Source organism: Ammospiza caudacuta, chromosome 5 (genome assembly GCF_027887145.1).
Source record: "Ammospiza caudacuta isolate bAmmCau1 chromosome 5, bAmmCau1.pri, whole genome shotgun sequence".
NCBI lineage: Eukaryota > Metazoa > Chordata > Aves > Passeriformes > Passerellidae > Ammospiza > Ammospiza caudacuta.
In genome coordinates, this window is record NC_080597.1 from 74,673,072 (window position 1) to 74,700,359 (window position 27,288).

General features: G+C 43.6%; 2 protein-coding genes across 3 annotated transcripts; both read right to left on the bottom strand.

Moving 5' to 3' along the window:
- Positions 1-934: 934 nt before the first annotated feature.
- LOC131558232 (endonuclease domain-containing 1 protein-like) lies at positions 935-27,288 on the bottom strand. Of its 2 annotated transcripts, XM_058805866.1 has the most exons (4): positions 27,184-27,288; positions 6,115-6,256; positions 3,151-3,469; positions 935-2,036 (listed from the first exon to the last, which is right to left on the bottom strand). In XM_058805866.1, exons 3-4 carry the CDS (start codon positions 3,433-3,435, stop codon positions 1,491-1,493), a joined length of 831 nt encoding a protein of 276 aa, XP_058661849.1. In that variant the 5' UTR covers positions 3,436-3,469; positions 6,115-6,256; positions 27,184-27,288; the 3' UTR covers positions 935-1,490. The 2 variants fall into 2 exon arrangements, with proteins under 2 accessions (XP_058661849.1, XP_058661850.1); XM_058805867.1 differs by lacking the exon at positions 27,184-27,288 and having other exon boundaries at positions 6,115-6,275.
- On the bottom strand, positions 15,693-18,534 carry LOC131558321 (endonuclease domain-containing 1 protein-like). The gene is made up of 2 exons (XM_058805970.1): positions 18,256-18,534; positions 15,693-16,232 (listed from the first exon to the last, which is right to left on the bottom strand). Exons 1-2 carry the CDS (start codon positions 18,532-18,534, stop codon positions 15,693-15,695), a joined length of 819 nt encoding a protein of 272 aa, XP_058661953.1.

Sequence of the window (27,288 nt, forward strand, 5' to 3'; positions counted from 1 at the left end):
TGAGACCTCACGTGCAGGGCTGCCTCCAGCTCTGGGATCCACAACAGAAGAAGGTGGCAAACCTGTTGGAGTCCAGAGGAGGCCACAAAGATGCTCCAAGAGCTGGAGCACATCTGCTCTGGAGAGAGGGTGAGAGAGCTGAAGGTGAGGGAGCCTGGAGAAAGGACTCTTAGGAGAATTTGGATGCCTTCCAAATGGTTTTAAATGAGGAAGGGACTTTGGACAAGGGTCTGGAGTGATGGGATGAGAGGGAACAGCTTTAAACTAAAAGCAGATGGGGTTAGATTAGATGTTAAGAAGAAATTCTTTACTGTGAGAGTGGTGAGGCCCTGGCATAGGTGGTCCAGAGGAGTTGTGGCAGCTTCATCCCTGGAAGCGTTCAAAACCAGGCTGGACAGTGCCATGGGCTGCTCCATCCCTGGAAGCGTTCAAAGCCAGGCTGGACAGTGCCATGGGCTGCTCCATCCCTGGAAGTGTTCAAAGCCAGGCTGGACAGTGCCATGGGCTGCTCCATCCCTGGAAGCGTTCAAAACCAGGCTGGACAGTGCCTTGGGCTGCTCCATCCCTGGAAGCGTTCAAAACCAGGCTGGACAGTGCCATGGGCTGCTCCATCCCTGGAAGTGTTCAAAGCCAGGCTGGACAGTGTCACGGGCTGACCGCTTGGAAATTACCATGGCTAGCCCAAGCTCCTGGCCCGTGCCAAGAGTGGCTGCTCCCTGTCTGCCCCTTGGGCTGCTCTGGGGGGCAGTAAAGCAGGGCTGCCTCACCCTCAGAGGCAGCAAAGCTGCTCTGTGCAGCTGCTGCTAGAATCCTGAGTCAGGGAGTCCAGAGTGAAGGAAAAGAGAGCGATCACTTGTATAGGTTCTCAAAAGGCTTTAATCTGACAGGATCCAGGAACAAGTGACAGTTCAAACAGGGTAACAGCATCTTAAGTATGGGGGAGGGAACATGGGGAGGATACAAACTTGGACCAGTGGTGAGATAGCTGGGGGGGGCACAAGGCAGGGTACACATCATGGCATCCAGTGGGACACAATAGGGGAGGGGAGCAGGCCAAGCAGAGCAATAGGTATTCCAGGGGTCCAGGATGGACACAGAAGTTTCTGGAAACAAAGATAGGGTTTCTGTGAAGGACAAAGGATGAGGGCAGGGTCTCCCTGAGTGGCAGGGAAGATTCTGAAATAAGGGGTTGGTCTTTAGGTAGATGGACAGGGGAATGGGTGGACATTGCTCAGGAACAAACCAATATGTACGGGGTACAACTGGAACAAATAAATTTGAACTTATAACACCACAATTTCATAACAAAGAAACTTACTAGCACAGGACAGGGCTTGGAGCCACCAAGGATAGTGGAAGGTGTCCCTGCTCATGGCTCAGGAGCTGAGACTACAGGGACGGTCTTTGAAATTCCTTGAAACCGAAACCTTTCTGTGGTTCTATGACATATAGCAAAAGCTCCATGGCCTGTTCCAGCCAGAATGTGAGGCTTATTCTCGGGGACAGTCACTGTCAAACAGAGAAACCTGTCCCCTCCCATAGAGCTCAGTTAACGTGTCCTCCAGCTCTCCCAGTGTGAGGAGCTGAACCTGGTTCCTGTCGTTCTCAGCGATGACCGCCCAAGCCTTTATGTAGTTGTTGTCCACCACGCAGCAGGCAGCTGACCAGAGGTGGCTGGGTTTATTAACCCTCCCCTTGGCAATGTAGTTGTTGCCAGGCACAGCACCCACGATGACATAGGTGGTTTTGCAGTCCTGGGTCCTCCTGATCATCGTTTGCTGCTCGTAGTTGTTCCAGGCGCCGCCGTTGAGTTTCTCATCCTGGGGCACTATGTTGGTGAGGGTGAAGGTGGCCACCCTGCTGCTGTAGTCATCGTGGTGGCCATTGGGGTTCAAATGGCCCCGGTTCAAACCTGTCAGGTTCTTGTAGTCATGAAGGATAGCCTGGCTCTGGCTGAGTTTCTCTAAGGTGACATTGTATTGATTTAAGAGTGTCCACTCTTTTTCCATAGTTTTGGGATAAGTTGGGCCAATCAGCTTCACAGAAAATAAAAAGAAAAAGGTGTTAGTACTGGGGATGAGCATAATTGAACAGATTTCCCTAGAGCAGAAGTGTCTGAGTGTCAAGATCCTGTTTTTTGTCTGCTCCTGATGTGGTACAATACCAGATTAGTTGCTTGAGTTCCTGTGAGGAACTCAAAGTGCAATCAAACTGCAAATATTTTTTTTGTTTCAGAAATTAATTTCACATTTAGTGCATTATATTTAGCTCTCCTTTGGAACACTACATATGAGTTTCTTCTGTGGTTCATTTTCACCTAAATCAATCCTGCCCCTCTGTCCTTAGCAATGACATTAATTTCCTCTCTTTGTGCCCATTATTTGATTGGCCTATTTTCCTAAAGTCCTGAAGTTTGACTGAAAGATATCCGGGAGATCTCTGTTGGTTTTGGAGTTCTGTCTGTCTGCTGGATCCTCCTAGACCATGCCTGGGCCAAAGGTGCTCTGGGGTCACTGCCCATGGATGGAGATCACACCCTTGTGACTGGACCAACACTGACGCTCCTCACTTTGCACTGCCTGAAATGTCCCTCCAGAGATCCCTCCCCAGTTAACCTGACCCTCTCATCTCCGGTGCCTTTTCCCTCAAGGCTTTGTCCCTGAGCCATCTCACCCCTTTTCAGTTTCTCCTCACTTCTCTCACACCAATCACAAAGCCTGTTTGACACTTCACTGGGAGCAGATAAGCTCTGCCAGGGATGCAGAACAGCTCAGGGCAAAGTGGGGATCAGATCCCAGCAGGACTGTTGGTCCCTCAAGTTTTGCCTCTCCTGGATGCCTTTTCCCCATCACTTGGTCAGCCAGCAGAGCAGGGCACAGGGAGGGGAAGCATTTGACTTTGTCATGTCATGCCAAGTAATGTGATTTGCTGTTCCTGTCAGGTGAAGGCAGAGAGCTGGGCACCTTTGGGATGTGATTCATCTCATGCTCCTGCTCATGTCTCAGGTGCATCAGAGGAATCATGTGATGAACAAGTTTGAAGTAAAATGAGGAGAATCCTGTCCAGTGGGTCCATTTGCATGTGTATAGTGGGTTTGTACAAAATAGAAATGGTTATTGTAATACTGCTCTCTGTAAGAGAGACACTCACCTGAGGCTCAACCAGCCAAGTTTTAGGTCTTTTGCCTGGTCCAGGTTGGTAGATGTAAGCAGAGTAGACAGGAATACGCATCTTCCTGTCATACAGGGTGGCAAAGTAGTACTGGTTCTTGTAGCGCTGGCAGATCCAGGCTGGTTTCTGTGGCTCCAGGGCTTCATTTGGGGGGATCTCCCGGAAAAAAAACTGAGGACATGAAGTTTCAAAGGACTTCACCACCTCGCTGTGTCCCAGCCAGAGGCAGCTGGCCAACACCTGCAGCAGCAGCAGCCCCAGCATGGTGGCAGGATTTCAGTGAAGGGCTCTTGCTCCCCTGGAAGGAAAATGCAGAAAGAGGGGATATGAGATATGAGAGACCAAGGAGGGGGTAACTTCTGTCCTCCTAGATATGGAAAAATCATCAATGCCATGGGGTTGTGCAGGGAGATGACTGGGGATAAAAGGATAGTGTTACAGGAGAAAATACATTTGCTCCTCCCTGTATGAAACACAGTCAGCATACCTGGCCTCCCACACATAAGGAGGACTAAATCTAAGGTGAGCCTAAACAGCAGGTGGAGTGGAGTGGAGACACCATGGCCAGGCTCTGTCAAAACCCTTGCAGAGGAGACACCTTGGTGGCGTTTTCTAGCTGATAATCTGCGTGACAACTGAAAACCATAGGAGACAAATTAAAATGTCCTGCTGCTGAATCAGCAACCATAGCAAAATTCCTCTCCTTGGACTGACGCACATGCCCATCCCAAGGTTACTGCAGGTACTTACTGAGATATCCACCCCCGAGGCATGAGAGCCTCTCACTGAAAAACATGTATGATTACATGCAAACATCATCTAAATGTAAAGAAATAGTATAAAAGTGAATTTAAAATGGAGAGAAGTGATGGAAGACTCCATTGTAACTTCTGGAGTCAACTGATGGGATGAACCTGCCTTCTCTCCCTTAGAGATGCCTATTGGGTAAGAATCCTACTTTAAGCATGCTGAATGATTACCTCAAGCCAGCTTTTGCTGAGGAGTATATTGTTCTGAATTAATATCTCACTTTGAATATCTCTTTGCAATCAGGTACTTTCACTGGCAAGCCTCAAACCTCAACCTGTCACAGTTTTATTAATAGTGTTATTCTGTAAACAGTTAAAGTGAGTCCTTCAGAGGGAGTGGCAGTTTCTGGTGGTGGATAAACTTGTGCAGACCCAGGAGGGCTTTCTCTGGTTGGTGTGTGACCCTGAACAAGTCAGTCAAACGCTCCAACCCAGAGAACTGCTCAGTGAAGGGTCCCTACCACAGGACACCAACAGGCCGAGAAGGGTTTTGGCTTTCATGTGGCAGTAACAGGGTGAACACACACTGAAGGTTTGAGTACATCTCCCTTTTTCACATGAGAGGATGAAATCTGAAATGGGTTTTAGGTGCCCTGAGGAGGCAATGGTGGGGGCATAGTCTGTCTGAGGGGTGTTCCAAACCTACCCAATGCCTAAACAGCTCTCAAAGCAAAGTTATCATGGAACTGAGATATGGCACTGGGACAAGGTCACCTTTTCCAGCCTATTACAGTTGAGCTCAGAGCTCAGCTTTGCACTGGCATTGGAGAAAAAACCCCTTTGACAAAACAGGGCTGGGAAGCCCCTATTTCCAAACATGATCTCATAGAATCACAGAAGATGCTGAGTTGGAATGGACTCATCAGGATCATTGGGTCCAACTTCTGGCCCTGCCCAGGACAGCCCCAGAAATCCAACCATGTTCCTGAGAGTGTTGTACAAACACATTTTGTACTCAGGCAGGTGTGGTGATGTGACCACTTCCCAGGGGAGTCTGTTTCAGGACTCAACCACTTTCTGGGTGAAAAACTTCTTCATGATATCCAGCTTAAATCTTCCCTGACTCAGTTTCAGGCCATTCTCAGTCCCTCCTGCTCTCAGCACCTTCCCACAGCACACACCTGCAGCTGGGCACGGACTCTGCTCAGCCCCTGCCATGCTCAGCTGGGCTTTAATCTCATGGGCCATTGGGCAGGCAAAGAACAGCAATGCTGCACTGCCTACAGCTCTCTGGCCCCATCCAGGTTCACACAGACACTCAGCTCTTCCAGTCAGACCCAACACTGAACCCCAAATCATCCACCTGGGCTCCTGCCTCTCAGCTGACATTGGGGTATTATTACATATACTCTTGGCTCTGATGCAAGACATCTGGTCCTTTTCCTCTTTAGCAATCCTGCATCAGTAAGCTGGAAACTAAGAACTCTTTAGCAACCCTGTGACCAGTAAGCTGGAAACTGAGAACAGGAAGAACAAGTGGTGACTTTTTACAGTACTCTGCAGAACATGCCCACAGCTGCCCCAAATCAAGTAGACAACTTCCTGAAAAGTCCTTTTGTATGACCCCCTCCACAAGCTTAAAATGTATTTAGCTGACTTAATGTCTAACTTAATATCAGATATATAGAAACCAGCCTACCGTGGGAAGGAGTGGCACAGGATTCTGCTTGAGCCCCAAAGTGGCAGAGGAGTCTCAAATGCCTCTGCTGCAGTCTCAGACTGGCTGTTTCTATATGATCTCCAAGTAGGCAGAGCTGTTAGGTTTCCCACAGTGTTTAGAGGGTGTTTGTCCTGGAGTTCAGCCACCTGTGTTTGTCCAGAGGCCTCTTGCAAGGTCCTGGATGGAGTTTTAGTGCTCAATAAACTCACCCCTCCTTCTTATTAACAGTTTGATGTTAATTTTCCAGGTGATTTGGCTTGAAATTCTTTCCCAGATCATTCCTTCTGCCCTCCTTTACAGAAAGTGCTAAAGAGCTGCAAAATTCAGTGCATGCATAAACTCTCCTTGCTCCTTGGAGAGCAGATGTTGGAACTCAGCAACTCCAGCCTAGGCTTTGCCTATATGTATTTATTCCAAAGCTCAGGAAAGTCCTGAAATTTTGGAGTAAATGGTGAGAAAGGGGAAAGAGCTTACCTTGAAGCAGAGTCTCAGAACAGGCAGCTGAAGAGTTCCTTTCTTCTTCTCCCTGGAGAAACACTTGGCTGATCCCTCAGGAGTCCCAGTGCAATATATACCTGGTCATAAATCTGTCCGTTGTCATAAACAGGGAATTTCACTGAAAAGAAAGGTTTTCTGTTATTATTCAAGGATATTTGTTCATGACCACCCTGAAGTGGGGTGACAGTTGCTATTTGCAATTTCCTCAGGATTTCTCCCAGGTTCTTGCAGCATCATGTGTCAGGGGAAAATAACTGGGTCTGGTGACTTATCTGTTCATTTCCTCATTCCCCATGAATGGGGACCGACATGTGTTTCTGTTCCTGGCAGAACATCTCTTGTGGCATGAGACTGACTGGCCTGTCTCTGAGTACACCCAGATGTTCACAGTCTGCTCTTCTGCAGCCTCTCAGAACACAGTTAGTAGGGTCAGGCTGCATATTTTCCCTTGCCTGATTGCAAAGGCTTTGTAAGAGCCCTTATTCATGCAAAGCTGGGAAGGCTCTGGGAGACCTTAGAGCTCCTTCAGTACCTGAGAGTGGTTCACGTGGAGAGGAGCTTTTGAGAAAGGTTTGGAGTGAGATGTTTCAGTGGCATTTAGATTTGGCACTTGGTGATATGGATTAGTGGTTTAAGGTTTACAGTGGTATTGCTGAGAGGATGGTGTGACAGGATGACCTTTGAGGTCTATTTCAACCTTGAATTCTGTCATTCAGTAATTCTGTGAAACTGATTCCTTCTTCTTTTTTGCTTCCCAAGTATTTCACAAGCTTGCTGTGGAGGACAGGGCATTTCTAGGTACTGCCAGGGATAAAGGTCCCCAGGACAGTCCAAGGAGGTGATGGAGGTGGGATTCATGGAGTTGGTCAATCATTCATAGTTCCAGAGCCTGGAAAGCTGAAGCAGTGGACATGGGATGAGCAGGAATGAGGATGAGTGTGGTCTCAAGCCCCAGCCAGTGTGCAGAGGTAGGTGAGTGAGGCTGGGGCTTGGAGCACAAGCCATACGAAGAGCGACTGAGGGAGCTGGGGTTGTTCAGCCTGGAGAAAAGGAGACTAAGGGGCGACCTCATCCTTCTCTACAGCTTCCTGAAGGGTGGCTGTGGTGAGCTGGGGGTCGGTCTCTTTCTCCGGGCGACCACAGATAGAACAAGAGGACACAGTCTCAAGTTGCGTCAAGCGAGATGTAAGTTAGAATTAAGAAGGAAATATTTCACAGAAAGAGTGGTCAGATACTGGAATCATTTACCCAGTGAGGTGGTGGAGTCATCATCCCTTGAAGAATTCAAAAAAAGACTGGATGTGGCACTTGCTGCCATGATCTAGTTGAACAGTTAGAACATCGACTGGACTTGATGATCTTATAGGTCTCTTCCAGTCTTGAACTTCTGTGATTCTGTGATTCTGTGAGTCAGAGGCAGCCCCTGAGGTACTGGAATGTCATTCAGCCTGAAATAGCACTGATGTCCTGGGAACTGTGACATTGTTGGTAGTAGAAATTTCAGCAAGAAGGAACTTGTGGTTTATACATGAGATGACCCTACAAACCAGCACTGCAGCAAATATTTTTTATTGTGAACTATTCAGGAACTAAATGATCTGTCCTGTGATGATCTTTTGATTATGACATTGAATACTGTTGGGATCTATAAAATTAGAGGGTTTTGAGAAAGTGGTAAAAAAGACAGGCTTCAGACAGCAGATTTGTGAACATTGCTAATGCAGCACAAAAGTTTTCTAAGCTGTAGTGCAGACGTGAGAAATAGAACAATAGGCCTATGTGATTTGCCCTTTTAGGTTGCAACAAGTTTATTTAGTGTATTTCTTTAGAAGGTTAATATGAATGAGTCTCTGTGCTTTGTCTCTCATAAACGAAGCATTGTGTTAGAGAATAGGTCTCTGTTGTGTTAACTACAGTTACGTGTGTTTCATATGATTAAATAGAATTATTGTCAATATGTTTTTGCTCTATGTGTGATTGGCTGAAACTTGGACTGAGATGGCTTTATGCTATGCTGTAACATTACGTTTCCTTGGCATTCTATTTGAATCAGCGAGCTGTTCACATCTTTTGTCTCCATTGTCATAACAATGTACTGAGACTGAGCTTGCAATAAACAGCTCACGACACTGATTCTTGTGTCTCGTCTCTGTTCATAGTTGTATATAAGCTGCTGACAGCAAAATGGTGCTTCGTGTGAGGATGATAAAGCTAGACGAAGAAAAAAAGAAAATCTTAGAAAAACCCGGCCATCAGAGACCCAAGTGTTAATCAAGAGAAATATTTCATCTTCTCCTCGTTTGCATCTTATGTGTTTGTAAGTAATTCTTTCTAGGAGCTCCTGAGTTACAAAAATAAATCATTTATCTAAAACAGAATAAAATTTTTTTACCAACTTGAGAAAATTTTACAAGGTAAAAGACGTTCAGATATCTCAAAAACTGAACTGAAAGATTTACTCATTTAGGTGAAAATAAACACTCAAAATATAAATTTACAGTCTGCTTTTACCTTTGATTTTTGAGATCAAATAAACTAGAAAATCTATAATTTATTCTCTCTCAAAAAAAACCAAGAATGTAAGCAAACTTATCCCTGCCTCCAAAGCTTTGCTGGAGTGTCTCAAACAAACTGACAGTAACCAAGACAGTTCTGAACCACAAAACAAAATATCTTGCTCAGACTCTTTAAATCCAAGTGAAATTGAGCCTGCGTCCCTCTCTGAGAAGATTCCAACTTTCAGTCTAGGTGATTCTCTCCCTCCTGATTAATCCAGTGCTTCTCCCAGAAATGCTAGCTGCGTCCCATCCTCCGAAAACTGAGAACCAGAACAGCTTTTAGATTAAGTCATATCCTCTATCTATCTCCCCCGAGTCTCTCTGTGTCCCTTCAGCAGAAAATAATCTCTCTATCACCCCTCCAAAAAATGATGAACTCTTTCCATGTCAAGAAAAGTGTTCAGAATTTTGGTTGTGTTCCAAGAACATAAGAGTTTGTAAAATTTGTTTGAAAGCAAGTGCAAGCTGTGCAGACGAGAGAGATGTGAATTTGCAGAAGTTTTGTGATAAAAAAATTATGTGTTCTGAAATTGTACAAGCAATGACAGCTGAAACTAGTTTAGAGTTTGTTTTGTCTAGTCAGGGAGATGTAGAAGTCGCTCCTGTCACTGTTTTCCCTTTTTGAAAAGACAACCCCTCAGATTCGGTTCAAGCAAGTAGAGTGCTTTGTGATTCAGAGAGTTCTTTTTTGGTAAATTGTTCAAATAAGCCTCTACCAAGTTTTTCTGTTGTTCACAAGACAAGGCAAAGAAGAAGACAAATGCGGCAAGCAGCAGCCAGGAATTGAGCCAAACTAGAGAGACTCTGCCCAGACAGAAGTTTGAAAAAAAGAGCAAGAGATTTTCGAAAAGTTTTTGAAAAGAAACAAGCTGAGATTTTAAAGAATTTGAAATCTATTTCTTTTGCTGTTGAGAGAAAAGATAAGATGTTAAATTCTCAGTCTGATGTTAGCTGTTCTCCAGCTGAATCTCCACAAACAAAAAGACTTTGTGAAACATGCCATTGTTCTTTAGAAATTATCAAAAGTACAAACCCAAAGTTGCTTTCCCAGAAGAGTTTCAATTTTAGCTTTTCTCCACAACCCAAAGAACACGCCCTTTGCCCAGCCCCTCTTAGCAGAGTTTCAGAGAGAGCGTAGTCTCTCAATGATGCCTCTGCCAAGAATTCAGAGTCTTCTCCTGCCCACAGAGTTCCCGACAAACTTTGTTGCTACAGCAACCTCCCTGCCAAGAATTCAGATACTAGCAAAGTTCCCAAAACAGCTACTGTCAGTGAAATTGTCTATTCCCCTGAATCAGAAAAAGCATTGATGAAAGATAGAAATAAAATGTAAACTACAATTAGACAAGGTGAAGCAAAATCCTATAGTTCTTTTTTAGATAGATTAACTCAAGCAGTTGAAAAGCGATGCCCAGATGAACAAGTCCATTCCTATATTATTCAAACCTTGCTTTTGTAAATGCTAATGATAAATGTAGAAAAATTATTTCAACTTTGCCTGATCAGCCTCCAACCATTACACAGATGCTAACAGCTTGCAGCAGACTTATGAGCCCACAAAATCTTGCAAACTTACAAGTCAATGATTTAAGTAAAACATTAGAAGATATTTCGACACAATAAATAGATAAATTTGAAAAGCTTTTAGAAAAGCAAGCAAAGATTTAAGAAAATTCTGTTAGCACAGTGCAGTTGAACTCTGAGAAAAAGCGTCATTTCTTTGCTTGTTGTAAACCTAATCATGTTAAAAAAAGATTGTCATGTGTAAACATTCTAGCCAAAACAACTTTCTACCTGTCATAACATATAGTTGTCATAATGTATATAATTTGCTAATATTTTGTTGTACAAGTTTTGTCTTCAGTTCAACAGAAGTTTCCAAGATCCATTATTCTACACTCCAAAGATGATTTGCTCATCACAGCTCCAATGCAGAGAGAGGTGAAACCAACCCATGCTTGTCTTATAACTGAAATCCAAAATAGTAGACTAGACATTTCTACAACAAAGATCCAAAGCTGCGACATCAACTCTTCAAAGATGACAAGCTCATCACTGCATTCCAGAAAAGCCTTTCTTTTTCGCAGTTTTAAGAGAAAAGATGCAACTTTGTGGTCTCATTTTTCAGTGAGACCCTTCTGAGCCAGATCCTTTGTTAATAATAAATTAGATTTTTCCTCCCTACAAGTTTCCAAAGACTATTTTCACAGTTTTAGAAATAGTTACACACATTGTAATTAAAGCCGGAACCAGATTGTTAACTTTAGCAAGCCAAGAATTTTCAGTTATCTATTTACCATTGAAAAAAGATGACCTTAATTAGGCAATGCAAAATTCTGATAATTTACAATATGCATTCTTAAGTTTCCCAAGTGTTTGTTCTGTTCACTACCCAGCTCACAAACTATTGCAAGCAAAATTGAGTTTCTGAGAAAAACCCAAATTAAGTGAAAAACCTTTAAATGCAGTAACCTTCTTCAATGATAGCTCTAACGAAAGTCACAAATCAGTTGTAACTTAGTTAAATCAAAAAACTAATGCTTAAGAGTCCAACATTCAAATAGTAGAAAAGTCTCCTCAAATTGTTGAGCTTACTGCTGTAGTTCAAGCTTTTCAGCTTTTCCCTCAACCTTTTAATTTAATCACAGATTCTGCTTATGTTGCTAATGTAGTTAAGAGATTAGAAGAGTCAATTTTAAAAGATGTTAGTAATGAAACTTTATATTGTTAGCTTTCATGTCTTTTTACAACTTTGCAATATAGAACTAATCTATATTTTGTTTCTCACATCAGAGCTCATTCTTCACTTCCTAGATTTTTAGTAAAAAGAAATGCAAGAGCAGACAAACTGACAATGATTATTTCAAACACTTTGCCAAACATTTTTAAACAAGCAAAATTGAGTCATGCTTTTTTCCACCAAAACGCACAAGCACTTGTGCGAATGTTTCAAATCTCTAAAATTCAAGCTAGAGCTATCGTCAGTACTTGCCCTGACTGTCAGCTTGTTCAACCTCCTGTTTCTACAAAAACTGTCAACCCACGGTTTGCAAAGTCTGCAGTTGTAGCAAACAGACATCACTAAATACCCTTCCTTTAGTAAATTTAAAAATATTCCTGTCTCAGTAGACATGTTCTCTAGTGCAAATTTTACCTCTCTTCACACAAGTGAAACAAACAATCACACCTATCATCATTTTCTGGAAGCTTTTGCTTCATTGAGTGTACCCCAAGAAGTAAAAACTGACAATAGTCCAGCATACATATCTCAAAAATTAGCCACGTTTCTAAACAAATAGAGTGTTCGTCACATCTTTAGTATTCCTCACTCTCCCACAAGCCAAGAAATTATTTAAAGAGCACATCAAACATTAAAACGCATTTTAAATCAACAGAGAGGGGGAGTTGAGGTCACACCACAGATGAGGCTGAACAAAGCTTTGTATATTTGTATGTTTTTAATTTTCTAAACAGTTCGAGGGCAGAACCTGATCCACCAATCTTTAGGTACTCTTAAAATAACACACAGGCAAAACTGAAAGAAAATCCTTCTGTTTTAATTAGAAACCCTGAATCTGGACAAATTGAAGGTCCTTTTCGATTAATAATCAGGGGCAAAGTGTATGCTTCTGTCTCTACAGGTGCTGGAATTCAGCGGGTCCCTGCCAAAAACATCAAACCATATTGCACCTCAGAACCTGTTGACAAGCCCAGAACCAAGGAAGCAAGTACGCAGACGTGAGCTGAATCGAAGGATCCCGGGTCTCGCCTGACGTTCTTTGTGCCTGATGTTCTTTGTGCATCGGTGGAACCCGTAAACTCTGATTTTGTGTTAATGTTATTTATGAGTATGCCAATTGTATGCTGAATGTTTGTTTAACAGAGCTGATTTTTGGCAAATGTTTAGGTTTTTGTTTCTGTGGAGAGCAAAATTTTAAAATTGATATTTATGTAAAGATACTGCCAAAATTTAGCTCATGAAAAAGATGGAGCAAATGCAAGTTGTATGTTGGTATTGGTGGATTTTAATTTTTTTTTGTCATGTAGATTTGCCTGTGGAACAACCGAAAACAAATGTTTGGGTGACCTTAGCCAAGGCAGCTGGCTCAGATACTATATGTTTGTCTAATTCAGAACCAGAAAAACCTTTATCAACCTGTCTGGTTAGTGTGCCAGTAAAAGAGTTGCCTTTAGTCAAAAAACAATCCAATAGCAAGCCAAGTAGAATTGACAATAGAAACAATCCCTCATTGAATTGGAACGTTTGGTCCAAAAAGCTTCCCAAGGCAGCATCTGAACCTCAAGAATTAGAAATCCTTAGTTCTTTAACAATGGATTTTTGTTTTACTTTCATAACTAGTACTTGGCGAAAAGGTGATGCTCCAAAGTACAATGTTACTCCCCATTATTTTGCATACAGAAATTTGAGTTTTTGGTGTAGTTTTTCAAATAGTTGAGATGTGCTTTCTGAAGCTGACCAATATCCACGGCAATTGCCGGAGGGATATTGGTTCATTTGTGGAGACAGAGCTTAGCAAGGCATTCCAGCACACCTTAAAGTGGCCCTTGTAGCATTGAGATGCTCACTACAATTGCACCCACAGCTAAAGCAGTCATGAAAAAGAAACAAAGGAGAACAAGAGCTGTTCCTCATTATGAGGAGAACTGCCAGAGTGATTTCAGGCCTTAGAAAGCTGCAAGAAAAGTTTCAGTAAGTATATTTTTACCCCAATTAGCTTCAGCAGTGGCATTGAAATTATTAGATCAGGTTAGATGTTAGCTGAGCAAACAAGCTAGTGCCACAACCTCTGCAATTAGTGATATGTTAACCAACGTTGATAGTGTTAGACATGCTACTCTTCAAAATAGAGCAACAATTGATTTTCTTTTACTGGCACAGAAGCATAGTTGTGAAGAAATTGAAAGATTGTGTTGTATGAATTTGTCCGATCATTCTGAATCCATTCACAAAAGCATACAAAAACTGAAAGATTTGACAGCCCAAATTAAAGAAGATAGTAGTTCCTAGCTAGATGATGTGTTTCAAGAATAGAGCTTTGCACCTTGGCTAAGGCAACTTTGCAAGATAAGTCTTTATGTATTAGGTGTTCTGTAGTGATATTGGTAGTAATTCCCTGCATACTTCAGTGTGTGCAGCTAATGATGAACAAAACAGTAGAGAAGTTTTTGTCATACAATAGAGAGAATTAAGAAGTAGAAGCACAGAAAGTGTTCAAAATCTCATGAAAATAGTAGACGAAATTGTAGAGATAGGAGAAAGTTTTGAGTTAAGACCCTAGACTTGAGAAGAGTTTTTTGAACAAGGACTTGTAACTATTGTCAGACATGATTCATATCTCTTTCACTGACTAGGCCTTCACAGCATTAAGTTGCTGTGCTGTAACATAGCAATGCTTAAGGTCAGCAAGAATAAGCCTCCAGCAGATAGTAAACAAAAATTTTATAATAGGGCTATAAAACGCAAGTAGTAAACGACATGAGTATGAAGGTTTCTTTTTAATTCAACAGAAAAAGGGAATTGTTTGGATTCATAAAATTAGAGGGTTTTGTGAAAGTGGCAAAAAAGTCAGGCTTCAGACAGCAGATTTGTGAACATTGTTAATGCAGCAGAAAAAGTTTTCTAAGCTGTAGTGCAGACGTGAGAAATAGAACAATAGGCCTATGTGATTTGCCCTTTTAGGTTGCAACAAGTTTATTTAGTGTATTTCTTTAGAAGGTTAATGTGAATGAGTCTCTGTGCTTTGTCTCTCATAAACGAGCCAGTGTGTTAGAGAATAAGTCTCTGTTGTGTTAACTACAGTTACGTGTGTTTCATATGATTAAATAGAATTATTGCCAATATGTTTTTGCTCTATGTGTGATTGGCTGAAACTTGGACTGAGATGGCTTTATGCTATGCTGTAACATTACTTTTCCCTGCATTCTATTTGAATCAGCGAGCTGTTCACATCTTTTGTCTCCATTGTCATAACAATGTACTGAGACTGATGTTTGCAATAAACAGCTCACAACACTGATTCTTGTGTCTCGTCTCTGTTCATAGTTGTATATAAGCTGCTGACAGCAGAATACATTGAATACATTGAATATATTGAACACATTTCCCCAAATCAGCTCTCTGTAATTTTGCAGAAAAGCTTCAGAAGCAGGGCAGAGAATTAAGGTATCCAAACAGTGCATCACAGAAATTTATCTTTGGCTGCTCAAAGCTTCCTTTATATCTAATGCCTCATCCTGCCTGCCTGATACCACAGGTGCTGCTCTCAAGGTACAGTTTCAAAAGAAAGCAAACAAAAGCATGCCTCAGGATCACATTATCATTGAATTGTTGAGTGTGGGAGGGACCACTCCAAATCTTCTAGTCCATTTTCTTGGTCAAGGAGGGTTATCTAGAGCAGGTTGTCCAGAATCTTGTCCTTGCACCTGGAGTGCTGTGTCCAGGTCTGGGGCCCACAACAAGAGAAGGACAAAAAATGTACTGGAGTGGAGTCCAGTGGAGGCCACGAAGATGTTTCATGGTCTGGAACATCTCTGTTCTGGAGACAGGCTGAGACAGCTGAGTGTGCTCAGCCTTGACAAGAAAAGGCTGTGGAGAGAAGTTCAATCCCCTTCCACTACCTAGAAGTTCACCAAGAGATCTGAGAGGGATTTTGGATAAGGGCATGGAGTGACAGGACAAGAGAGAATGGTTTCACACTGACAAAGGGCAGGGTTACAAGAGATGTTCGGGAGAAATTCTGTACTGAGGGGGTGGGGAGGCCCTGTCACAGAGTGAGCAGAGAAGCTGTGGCTGTCCCATCCCTGGAAGTGTTGGATGGGGCTTGGAGCAACCTGGTGTAGTGGAAGGTGTCACTGCGCAGGGAAAGGGATGGAAGAAGATGATCTTTGAAATCCCATAACACACAAAGCATTCTGTGATTCTAATGGCATGTGGGAAAAGCTCATGAGCCTTTTCCACCCAGGATATGAGGTTTGTTAGGGGGGACAGGCACTGTGGAACAGAGAAACCTGTCCCCTCCCGTAGAGCTGGGTCAAGTTGGCCTCCAGTTGTGCTCGCGTGAGGTTCTGCACCCGGTTCATGTTGTTTCCAGCAATGGCTGCCCAAGTCTTCATGGTGGTGCTGGTCTGGCAGCAGGCAGCTGACCAGATGTGGCTGGGCACATTAACCCTGTTTTTGGAGATGTAGGTGTTCCCAGGCACAGCACCCGTGATCACGTAGGTCCTTGTACAGCCCTGGGTATTCCGAGCCATCGTTTGGTTCTCGTAGTCTTTCCACTGGCCTTTGTTGAGTGTGCTGTTCTGGGGCACTATGTTGGTGAGGGTGAAGGTAGCTGTCTTGTTGTTGTTGCCACTTTGGTGGCCACTGGGGCTCAAGTGACCACGGTCCAAACCATGGAGGTTTTTGTAGTCTTGGTTGATAGCCTGACTCTGGCCAATTTGCTGTGGAGTGATCTTGTATCGATTACAGATGGACATCTCTTTATCCATATCCATGGAATAAGCTGAGTTGATCAGCTTGAGAGGGTAAGAAGAGGAAAAGGTGTCAGTACTGAGGATGCATGTAATGAAACAGATTTCCATGGAGCAGAAGGCTCTGATGCTCAAAATTCAATGTTTTGTCATCTCAGTGTAGGAAAATGTATGACTCTGAGAAAAATCATACACATGCCCCTCCTGCATGAATACAAGAGCTTTAAAGAGAAAGTAGCTCAGAATCTGACTGCTCTCAGTTGCACTTGTGACCGTTGTGATCCAGCCTGCAGCCTGTGCTGGGAGCATGGATGGATGCATGAGACAAGGAGCATTTTCCCTCCTAGGATTGAAGTTGATTTTGGCGAGAGACCTTCCCTGCCAAATCTGCTTCCCTTTCCTCCCATCTCCACAGCCCAAATATGCCCAGGACTCTCCCTGGATCCTCTCACGCCACACTGTGATCCTGTGATTTTGCAATTCTGCGATTCTGTGATTTTATGTGGGGTTGCTACAGGTGCACCCCGTCCTGGAACACCAGAGGTTGTCTCCTGTAACCCCATACACAGGGAGAAGTGTCAGGAAATCAGTCCTGGAGCTGAGGTTTCCCTGGGAGGGCTGCAGTTCATTCAAGGATGAACAGTTTTGCTCAGTAAGCAAAAAGATCTCAATTTGAACGTAATCTGTTACAGCAATGCTGGGAATGTGTCTCAGAACTGATCTGGGCCAGGGAGAATTTTCTGCAGCATCATTGGTATGAAATAAAAAAACATCAGCTTCTGAGAGGAGCCTTTACTCCCAAAAGAGTCCTGGGGAAACTAAATACTCCAAAAATTCCTTTGGAGAAAGTTACTAAAATTAAAGGTTTTTCAGGTATCCTGTGTCCAGCGTGTAGGAAGAAAAGGCCAGTGATGGGTTTGGGGCATGCTGGTCTGGAGGCACATGGCCTGTCCCATGCAGGGGGTTTGGATTGAGATGATATTTAAGTTTCCTTTCAACACATACCACTCTATGATTCTACAAAAAGACAGTTTTTTTCCCTCCCTAATGTGGAGACTGCAATGGTGCAAGACCAAATTAGTTCCTCATGTTCATGTGAGTAACAAGTGCAAATGGTTATTTTTTTCATATCTTCAATATCTTGTTGTTCATTTTTAATGAAGCATATTTAGCCTTCCTCTGGAACTGGACATTAAGATCTTGCACATTTTCACTAAAATCTCTCCTCCTACTCTGCTCATAGAAAGGTCCTGAATGTGTTGTTCTTCTTTTCCTTAATTGATCTGGCCTGTCTTATTGAAGTTTGTCTTGAGGGACATTTGTCTCCTCTAGAGCTTGTGGAGTTCTGTCTGTCTGCTGGATCCTTCTGGACCAAGCCTGAGCCAAAGGTGCTCAGGGGTCACTGCCCATAGGTGGAGATCCCACCCTTGTGAATGGACCAACACTGATGCTCCTCCCTTTGCACTGCCTGAAACGTCCCTCCAGAGATCCCTGCACAGTTAATCTGACCTTCTCATCTCCAGTGCCTTTTCCCTGAGGCTTTGTCCCTGGGCCATCTCACCCCTTCTGAGTTTCTCCTCACTTCTCTCACACCAATCACAAAGCCTGTTTGACACTTCACTGAGGGCAGATAAGCTCTGCCAGGGATGCAGAACAGCTCAGGGCAAAGTGGGGATCAGATCCCAGCAGGACTGTTGGTCCCTCACGTTTTGCCTCTCCTGGATGCCTTTTCCCCATCACTTGGTCAGCCAGCAGAGCAGGGCACAGGGAGGGGAAGCATTTGACTTTGTCATGTCATGCCAAGTAATGTGATTTGCTGTTCCTGTCAGGTGAAGGCACAGAGCTGGGCACCTTTGGGATGTGATTCATCTCATGCTCCTGCTGATGTCTCAGATGCATGAGAGGAATCATGTGATGAACATGTTTGAAGTTCAATTACAAGAATCTTGTCCAGTGTGTCCATTTGCATGTGTGTAAGGGAAGTGGCAAGAAATAGAAAAGTTGGGTTGAGTGCTGCAGCTCATCTCTGAGTGCCTGGAGGGTGTTATGCTGTAAGAGAGACACTCACCTGAGGCTCAGCATACCAGTCTGGAGACCTGCTTCCAGATCCAGGCTGGTAGATGTAAGCAGAGTACACTGGAATTCTCCTGTCTCTGTCGTACAGGGTGGCATAGTGATACGAGTTCCTGAAGTGCTGACAGATCCAGGCTGGGTTCTGTGGATTCAGGGCATTATTTGGGGGAATCCGTGCATAGAAGAACTGAGGACAAGTTGTAAAGGAGTTCACCACCTCGCTGTGTCCCAGCCAGAGGCAGCTGGCCAACACCTGCAGCAGCAGCCCCAGCATGGTGGCAGGATTTCAGTGAAGGGCTCTTGCTCTCTGGAAGGCAAATGCAGAGGGACACTCAGCTGGGAGAGCTGATAATGCACTGTGCAGGTGGGACATAGCTGGCAGAGGAGCTGACTATTCCCACTGCTCATTCATTGACAACTAAACTGGATTCATTTTCCTCCACTTCCAGAACTCCAGGAATGCAGCAATAACGTGTTGGTTGTTATAACCAGATACGGTTATGAAGTATCTCTCAAACGACTCCTGAGGTCTATGAGCTCATGGATTTGCATTTCACTGGTTTTTAATAAAAATCTCTGCTCCAGTGCCTATTTACTGGATCTTCTCTGCATGTCGAGTTAGTGGAGGCACTGCCTACATGTTGCCCTTAGCTGTGTGCTTTCTGGATGAGAGATGTTCACTGAGCTCTGCTGCCCATTGATCCAATTCCCCTGTGGTCTGTTCCATAAGAAAAACCTCCATTTCTTCTACTTGTAAAAAATTCTCTTGGATCCTCCAGTCTTCTTACAGTTGTGAGATCAGAGAGTCCTACATGAAGTACTTTTGGTAAGTTTTCCATATCATGGCAAAAAAAAGACCTAACAGGATTTACAGCACTTTTTAGTGAAATTGTTTGGAAGTCTGGATCTGGCCTCTCCCAGTGGATGTTCTCCAGATTTCTCCCTCAGTTTTCTTTCTATCAGATGCTAAATGCAGCAGTCCAACCTCATGGTAAAACAGGGCAAGTTGGCAAGTAGGTGAGCAAATGCAGGGAAATGGAAACAGCTCTTATGACTGCAGTGGTGGAAAGAGGGGGTTTTGAACCAGAGGGCAGCAGTGTTTCTACTTTAATGACTGGATGTGGCCCTCAGTGCCATGGTCTGCGTGACAAGGTGGTGATTGATCAAAGTTGTGACTTGATGATCTTGGACATCTTTTCCAACCTAAATGATGCTGTGATTCTACTGTAAAAAAAAAAGAGATGTCATCAAAGCCTTCTTCTGAGTTTTCAGTCCCTGTGGAAAAAGAAAGTGAATAGCTGAAGAGATACTAAGTACATGGAGGGCTGCAGGTCTTCAGGGCAAAGTAAATCACAGAAGCCAAATGTACATGAGGAAACAAAATGCAAGAAACAGGAATGTCACTTGGACAGGTGGATTTGTGCTCTTCTGGACTGTTCTTCTTCAAGGGCAGTAAAGATCCCATGGCCACAGGCAGGATCTGTGAGTGAGGACAGAGAGGGAGTGTAGGTACCTCAAGGCCAGCACTCTTTACATCAGCCAGGGTGGTGATACATGCAGGTCTCACCTTACGTGCTAGGTGTGTTCATAGAATCACAGAAAGAATCGTGGAATGGTTTGCATTGGAAGGGACCTTAGGGATCATCCATTTCCAAACCCCCTGTTTTGACACCTTCCACTAGACCAGGTTGCTCAATGTCCAATCCACCCTGGCCTTGAACACTTCCAGGGATGGGGCATTCACATGGTCACCTTTGCCAGGTGTACAAATGAGAGTGAGCTTCAAGTGATGAGTAAAACACTGACCCAATCAGACCAAAGATTAGAGGTTCACAGAAAAAGCAACAGCTGCTTCTTCTGTTCTTCCCCTGTGTGCAGAAGTGACCCTAAAGCACCTCTGCTGTGCAGCTCTCCCTCAAGGAACATTTTCCATGTAAAAAATAGACCCCTTGTCCAGAGCCATATGAAAAGTATCAATTTTATGGAGAAAAGTGCAAGGAAAAGTAAGGATATAAAAGTTTGACTATGTTTCTAAATACCCCCCCCCCCCCCCCACCAAAAGACAGCAGATGTACATTATCCATTTTAAACAATTTTTCTCAAGCCTTTCTATGCAACACTCCAAATGCTGGCTCATGGCAATCCTTGAATTTTGGAGATAAATTATTCAATCCATTTTTTTTCCTCACAAGGATCAACAACTTTTTAAATATTATACAGTTCAGCTGAAAAAGTTGGTGTGGGATTTGGATATCTTTGGATATCTTTGGAGTTAATCTTACATTAACTCCATCAGACAAAGTGCCATGGTCCCTGTGCATGCAGAGCAGGTAACACTGAGGTGACAGAAAGGTCACCTCCTTGCCACCAATGAAGCACCACCCTGCTACTAACACTCACAGCTGAGAGCTGTTAGCCTCCCTGTGGTTACACTCTTTCAGTTTCCTTTGGCTTTGGAGACCAAAAATCAGTATATTATTTTCACTTTCAGATCCTCACGTGGCAAAACCTCTGAACTGCATAAGACAGAGGTAGTGAGCAGCTGCTGTCGGAGGCTACAAGCCAGGTTTTGAGCTAAATAGGGGATAAGAATGATATGAAGCAGACTCTGTGGAGGTAGGATGGTGTTTTTATCATGGCAATTGTCCTCCCTTACACAACTGGCTCAGCTGTAGGGGTGGTAGCTCCCACCCCTTGCCCTTGGGGAAGGTCACATTCGCACCTGAGGGTTTTCATCCCATCTGATGAGCCATGCATCAACTTCCCTGATGTGAGAGGCAGCTGAGAAGAGGTCATAAACCATCAAAGACCCCCTGAAGTGTCCTCAGACTCATTCCTGAGGCCTTCCACCAAAAGACTGAAAGCTCCCCTCCAGGTGAGGTACCTGGGCATTCCCATCTTGTCCCTGGATCCATGGGAGGTGAGGTCTTTCTACTCCTTTCTTTTTTTCCTTTATATGTTTTCTTAAGTGATATTTTAATGGATATATATATATATATATATATATAATATATATATATATATATATAAACACACACATATATATATATATAATCTCCATATATATATATATTTATATGGAGATATATATATACAGATAGATATATTATATGGATATATAGTATGGATATTAATAAAGATAATACCAACCAAAATTACTACATACCTACTTTCCATTGCAACCAAATTGTTCTAAAATAAACCCTTCTGTGTATATAAATATTCTGAAAAACACTGGTCATTGTTGTTTCATTCTAACCCACCCCAAGGGATCTATTACCAAGAACCTGGATTATCCTTCCCTTCTGGTCTCTCACACTCTGCAGTTGTTCCTCAGGTAAAATGGAAGTCCCAGCATATTAATGCAACTCTGGAGCCTGAATTCTGAATTTGTGGAATTTTCTTTCCACCATGCAGTGATAACAACACACTTCCTCATAAGCTATAGCAGCAGTCATAACTGCACTTCAATTTCAATCACATTTTGGTCTGTATACAAATTAACCCATGCTGTGGTTTCATACAGATACATTCTTAGGAGGATGAAACGCCTTTACTTATTAATACAACCTGCTTATAAAGCCTCCTTTGATTTTTTTTTCCCTGGAAAATGTTTGTGTATTAGGATTTCACCATGTATATGGACTCCTAAATGCTGTTGAGATTTGGCTGCTTTGAAATTGTGCTCTGATATGCTACCAAGGTGGTCTGAGGCAGGGAGCACACACCTTCAAAAAGGGATTCACACCTTGTGAAAGGGATTAAGACCTTGAGTTTAGCCTGGCCAAAGGGAGGCTGAAGGGCAGCCCAACAGCCGCCTACAGCTACTCAAAAGGTCAAGAACACCAAACCTGAGCTCTTTGTGGCAGAGCCAGGCACTGCAACAAAGGGCAGCACCCACAGACTGGCTTGGGAGGTTGCAGAGCAGGATAAAAACTGCCTCTAGGCACCTACTACAGCACTGGAACAGCTTGTTGGGAAATGACAAATGATGGATTGCAGAGGTGACTCAAGGCTCAGCCAGATGAAAACAGCTGAATTAGAGTCCTGTGGCTGATGTTGCCAAACAGCATTTCTTTGATCCTGTGGTAGATATATCTCCCATCTTCTACCCATCCCACCCCACCCTGGCCTGCCACACTCAGATATTGCCGGGAAAATTATGTCAACACAGTCCAAATCCTCTAGTCCCGAGAGTCGTACTTTTAAGTCTTTCTATAGCCCAAAGTCATAAAAAACACACCACATACCTCAGAGAGCCAGGAGGAGGGCACACTTCCAGAATCCTGGTTCAGACTCTTCTGAGGGAAAGACAGCAACTAGATGAGACCCCAGCCACTCAGCTCTTTCCTTTAGGAGAGATTGATCTTGTTCAACAGTGTCTGCACCAATTTGGTTCCTCTGCCAGCCATCCCCACACTCCAATAAATACAAGCTTTGCTGCTGCATGTTAGTTATGCCGAGGGTAATTAGCAGTTACGTCAGCATGGCTTCCAGTTTGACTGCTGGCTGACTGCACGTGGAAATGAGGCTGTTGATTGCAAGAGGAAATATGTCAGACCAGGCCTCAGAGGAGGAGCCTTGTTGCTCATGAGCAAGAGCAGCCCTTGTGCTCAGGGCCTTTGGTCATCTCTGCTGGGCTTGGCATCCCCTGGAGCCCATGGACGTGGCAGGGAAGGGAGGGCCAGCTGTGTGCAGTGGGCAATGCTGATCAACCCTCACCTCTGAAGGTGCCACTCAGAGCTCACTGCCTCCAGCCAGAAAAGATGTGATAATGCTGTGTTGTAGGAGGTGGCAGACTCAAATCCTGGCCTAATTAAGAACATGTCTTCATTATAATGGGTTCACAAGAAACTGATCCTTGAGGACAGACTAACACAAGCAAACAGCTGTAGGAATTGCTCCTTGCTCACCCCATCTAAATGACTTGTAGTCCCAGGAGCTCTGGTTTTGGCTAAGCAGGATTCACCCTGTTTAAGGGCTGGTTCTCAGCACTCCCTGTAGAGTCAATACAAGAGGAATATCCATGTTCCCAGGGCACAGCTTACATCTAGAAGATTAAGGGAATTGCACTCTAAAAGTGTTTCTTCCTCTCTGATGACCATGAGGATTCACAGAGGGCCAAGCTCTGACTTAGACCTCCAACATTACATGACATGAGTCCTGATTTATGTTGCCATCTCTAAATCCATGATGTCTATATCATGTTACTTAGCCAAAGCATAACAGAAAAATACAAAAGCCATCCATTTCCAAACCCCTTTCCTTTGGGACAGACCTTCAGAGCAAACAGCCTCCCCTCATTCATTTTCTTGATGTGTCAATCCAGCAGGAATTTCAGGGGAGTTTTGTAACCTGTGTGGGAGGATGTTTTCTTGAGAGCATAACAAACAAATAATCAGCAGAGCAAGGAACAGGAGGGAAGGATGCACTTCATGGAATTCAGTCTGAGTGTTCTCAGACCAAGATGGTTTCACGTGATTGTGGAAGACGACAGAGGATAACGAACTGAGATTATTTTTCTTACTTCCTGGCAGGGTTAGCTGTGTGTTTTAAGCCTTACTCAAGCCCAAAAGAGCAGATACAAGATCACCTGGTCTGAAAATGAGCTCATGCTAAACTGGCCATGAACTAGATGCAAATTTGGGTTCTTGAGAAGTGAAGTCAAAAGTTTTTTGTACAGGTGACTTGCTCTGAGTCAGACCTCCTGCTGGACTAAGAACCAGCTCATGGATGCAATGAAGCAAGTCAAGAGTCACCTTAGGCCTTCTCTGGGCTCCCCTTGTGATCCAGCCTTAGTCTGCAACACTCCTCTTCCATCTCAAACAGGTGACCTCTGGGGGGACCTGTGATGCTTCCTTTGTGACTTGGTTTTCTGCTGCAGATACCATTTCATGGGACATGACCATTGCCAATGGGCTGTGTGAGAAAATCCTGAGTCTGGATGCTATGGATGCCCAATTTTTTGCTCCTTTTCACTCAGAAAGATCCAGAGAACAAGATAATGGTAAAAATATACCTCTGCCCATAACAAGCATCTGTGGAAATTTTAAATGGGTATTTCTAGCACTAGGTCAACAAGATATGATGAGTCACAAAATGTGGTAAGCAAACTCAGAATTTCCTTTGTTTTGTGGGATTCTGCCTCGATGTGGTTCTGGAAGTGTTGTACATGGGCAGCATCTCATTTTCCAAGTAGGAGAAAGAGGAATGGGAACACGGAGTAGGGTGGATGGGTTTGCAGGGGTAGCTTGGAACAGGATGAGAAAATCAGCCATAAGAATAGGCAAATGCTTCAGTGATGAGCCAAGATTTTCCTCAAACCAAACCAGACAGGAACCTATCAGGGAAAAGCAAAAACCTGCATGTAGCCATCTCAGACCTCACCTCAGCCATCTCTTGGACAATGAAGGCACTTCCCTAGAACAAAACCTTCTCACCAGGGGCTGAGTGCCAGGTCTCAGCTCTCAGTGAGGGATATTTTCTGGGGCAGGGGAGGCAGCTGATGAGGTTAGGGAAGTGCTGGGCAGCAGTACCCACAGCCCAGCTGTGGGTCTAAGGAGAGGCTGTTTCATTATTGAGAAACAAAAGCAAAAGCATTGCTGTCACAAGTAAGGAAACTGGCCCAGCAAAACTGGTTTACAGGAGATGAATTGAAATCCAGACTGACTGATTAGAGGCAGATCCCATAACAATGAAATTTTGCAGAGCTTTTGAGGTGTTTGTGCAGGTTTAACCTCTGGGGTTAGACCACACCTGGTTGCCCTCACTGGAGCTCTTGGTTACCTTGGTAGAAAATGTCAGATTCACCAGTTCTGCTACAGGCTGTTGTGCCTGGACAATGCAAGAGCAAATATTACCATCATAATTTGGGTATGGGGAACCCTAAACCAGAAACTCATCAACCTCAAGGTGGAGGTACTGAATACAAAGACATGGATTTGATCCAATTGTCCTGTGGGAAACCTTGGATACAACATGAAGCTCAGGATGGAGCCAATCTGGATGGAGCAGTCTGATCCAGCACTGGTGATAGATCTGCTGAAAGGATCTCAATTATCTTAGAGGTCTTTTCCAGCCTAAATGATTTTATGATCCTAAAAACCCCTTTCTGGTTACAGAGGTTGGTGCAGAGGTTTCACTTCTGAGAATGGTGGGGAGAAGGAGTTGGTGTTAGTCAAGTCCAGCCTCAAATGTCAAAAGGCAAATCTTTATGCAACCATTGGTTTTGTGAAAAAAAAAAAAAAAAAAAGAGGGCAGAATTATTCAAAATAATACCAAAATGCAGGTCAACGTGGGCAAAGCTGGAGCAATAAGAAGATTGAAAATACCAGGTTTAGCACTCAGTTTCTATGTGCTGGTTCTTGTTTTTCAGTTGGCTGCAGATCAAAATCACAGAAATCAGCACAAAATGCAATGGTTGATACTTTCATGGTTTTTATAACAACTGTTTCTTATAAACACAGAGCTGCTATTGTCAGCCCCAACAGAGGATCTTGGGAGGCTGTACTACAGGAAACACAGTGCTGAGAACACCACCCTTTCTTCTCATACCACTGTCACACTTGTTCCTCAGTATTATAATCATAGAATCATATAAGGGTTTGAATTGAAAGGGAACTTCAAGATTATTTCATTCCAATCGCCTTCCATGGGCAGGGACACCTTTGAGAAGGTGAGATTTCTCTAAGCCCCATCCAGCCTGGCCTTGGACACTTCCAGGGATCCAGGGGCAGCCACAGCTTCTCTGGGTAACCCGTGCCAGGGCCTGCCCACCCTCACAGGGAAAAATTTCTTCCCAATATCCCACTTAAGCCTGCCCTCCGGCAGTGGGAAGCCATTCCCCTTTGTCTTGTACCTCCAGGCCTTGTCCAACATCCCTTTCCATCTCTCCTGGAGCCTTCTCTTCTCCAGACTGAACACTCCCAACTCTCTCAGACTGTCTCCAGAGCAGAGGTGTTCCAGCCCTCCATCCATTCCCTGCGGATGCATTATTTGGAAGGGACGATGAGGTTAGTGGCACAAACTTGCCATTAAAGTCCATGCAATTATTTAATATCAACCTTTCAAAGCATTGTTTTTCTGCAGGATTAAAACAGGGAACACCCCTCTTTATCGTAACCTAGGGCAACTGCTCAGCCAGATTATTCCATTACAGAGCTCTGCTCTCCTAAAGATCACAGGTGCCCTGCAGCTACTTGGGCATTATCTGTTAGTGCTTTTACCATGACATCTTCTGCTAATTTGAGATTCTTTCTCTGTGTGTTATATTGTGTATTGAACTTTAGTTTTTACTCTTGGAAATCACTCAAATGTTCAGAAAACACAGGAACAGACATAAAGGTATTATTTACTCTCAAACTACTCCTTTATTCTCCAAATTATTTTCATTTAGCATCTATTCAGGCAGCTCATCTTTAAAAGGTTGCAGGCTTTTTATCCTCAGTCATCCAAAGTAACCTGCAGAAACAACCTGTCCCAAAGATAAGGAAATAACATTTAGTAAAGGCAGGTAAAAACTTAAAACTTTTATTGGTCTCTCTGTCAGAGACTGACTTTGCTGTAGAAGACGAATTTCAGTGTGCTACAAACACTCCAATTAATATATTTCAATTGCAATTTTGCAATTAATTGTAATAAAATTAGATGATTTTACCGATAAGCTTTGAGGAAAAAATAATATGCCAGTATGGAGAATTTCTTTGTCTACTTTCTGCCCGGTGATGTTCAAGGGCAAAACACACAAGGTATAAAAACTTCCAGACATTTTGTTGCCTGACTCTGTTCTTTGAAGAAACCTCACCATGAAAGTCCCGTCTTCCCAACCCCAAAGCTGACAGGCTTTCAGGAACTGACACCAGCAATAAAACACAAGGCGATCAAGTTTTACTTTCAAAAAGCCCCAACTATTTTTAGTACGTACATTTCACTCCATCCTACCCAGAGCGCTGCAAAGATGTCGCAAGGAGAAGGAACAGAGCCAGGCCGCCACGTCATGTTGTGCAGATGGGGAAGAGGCTGGGGAAGA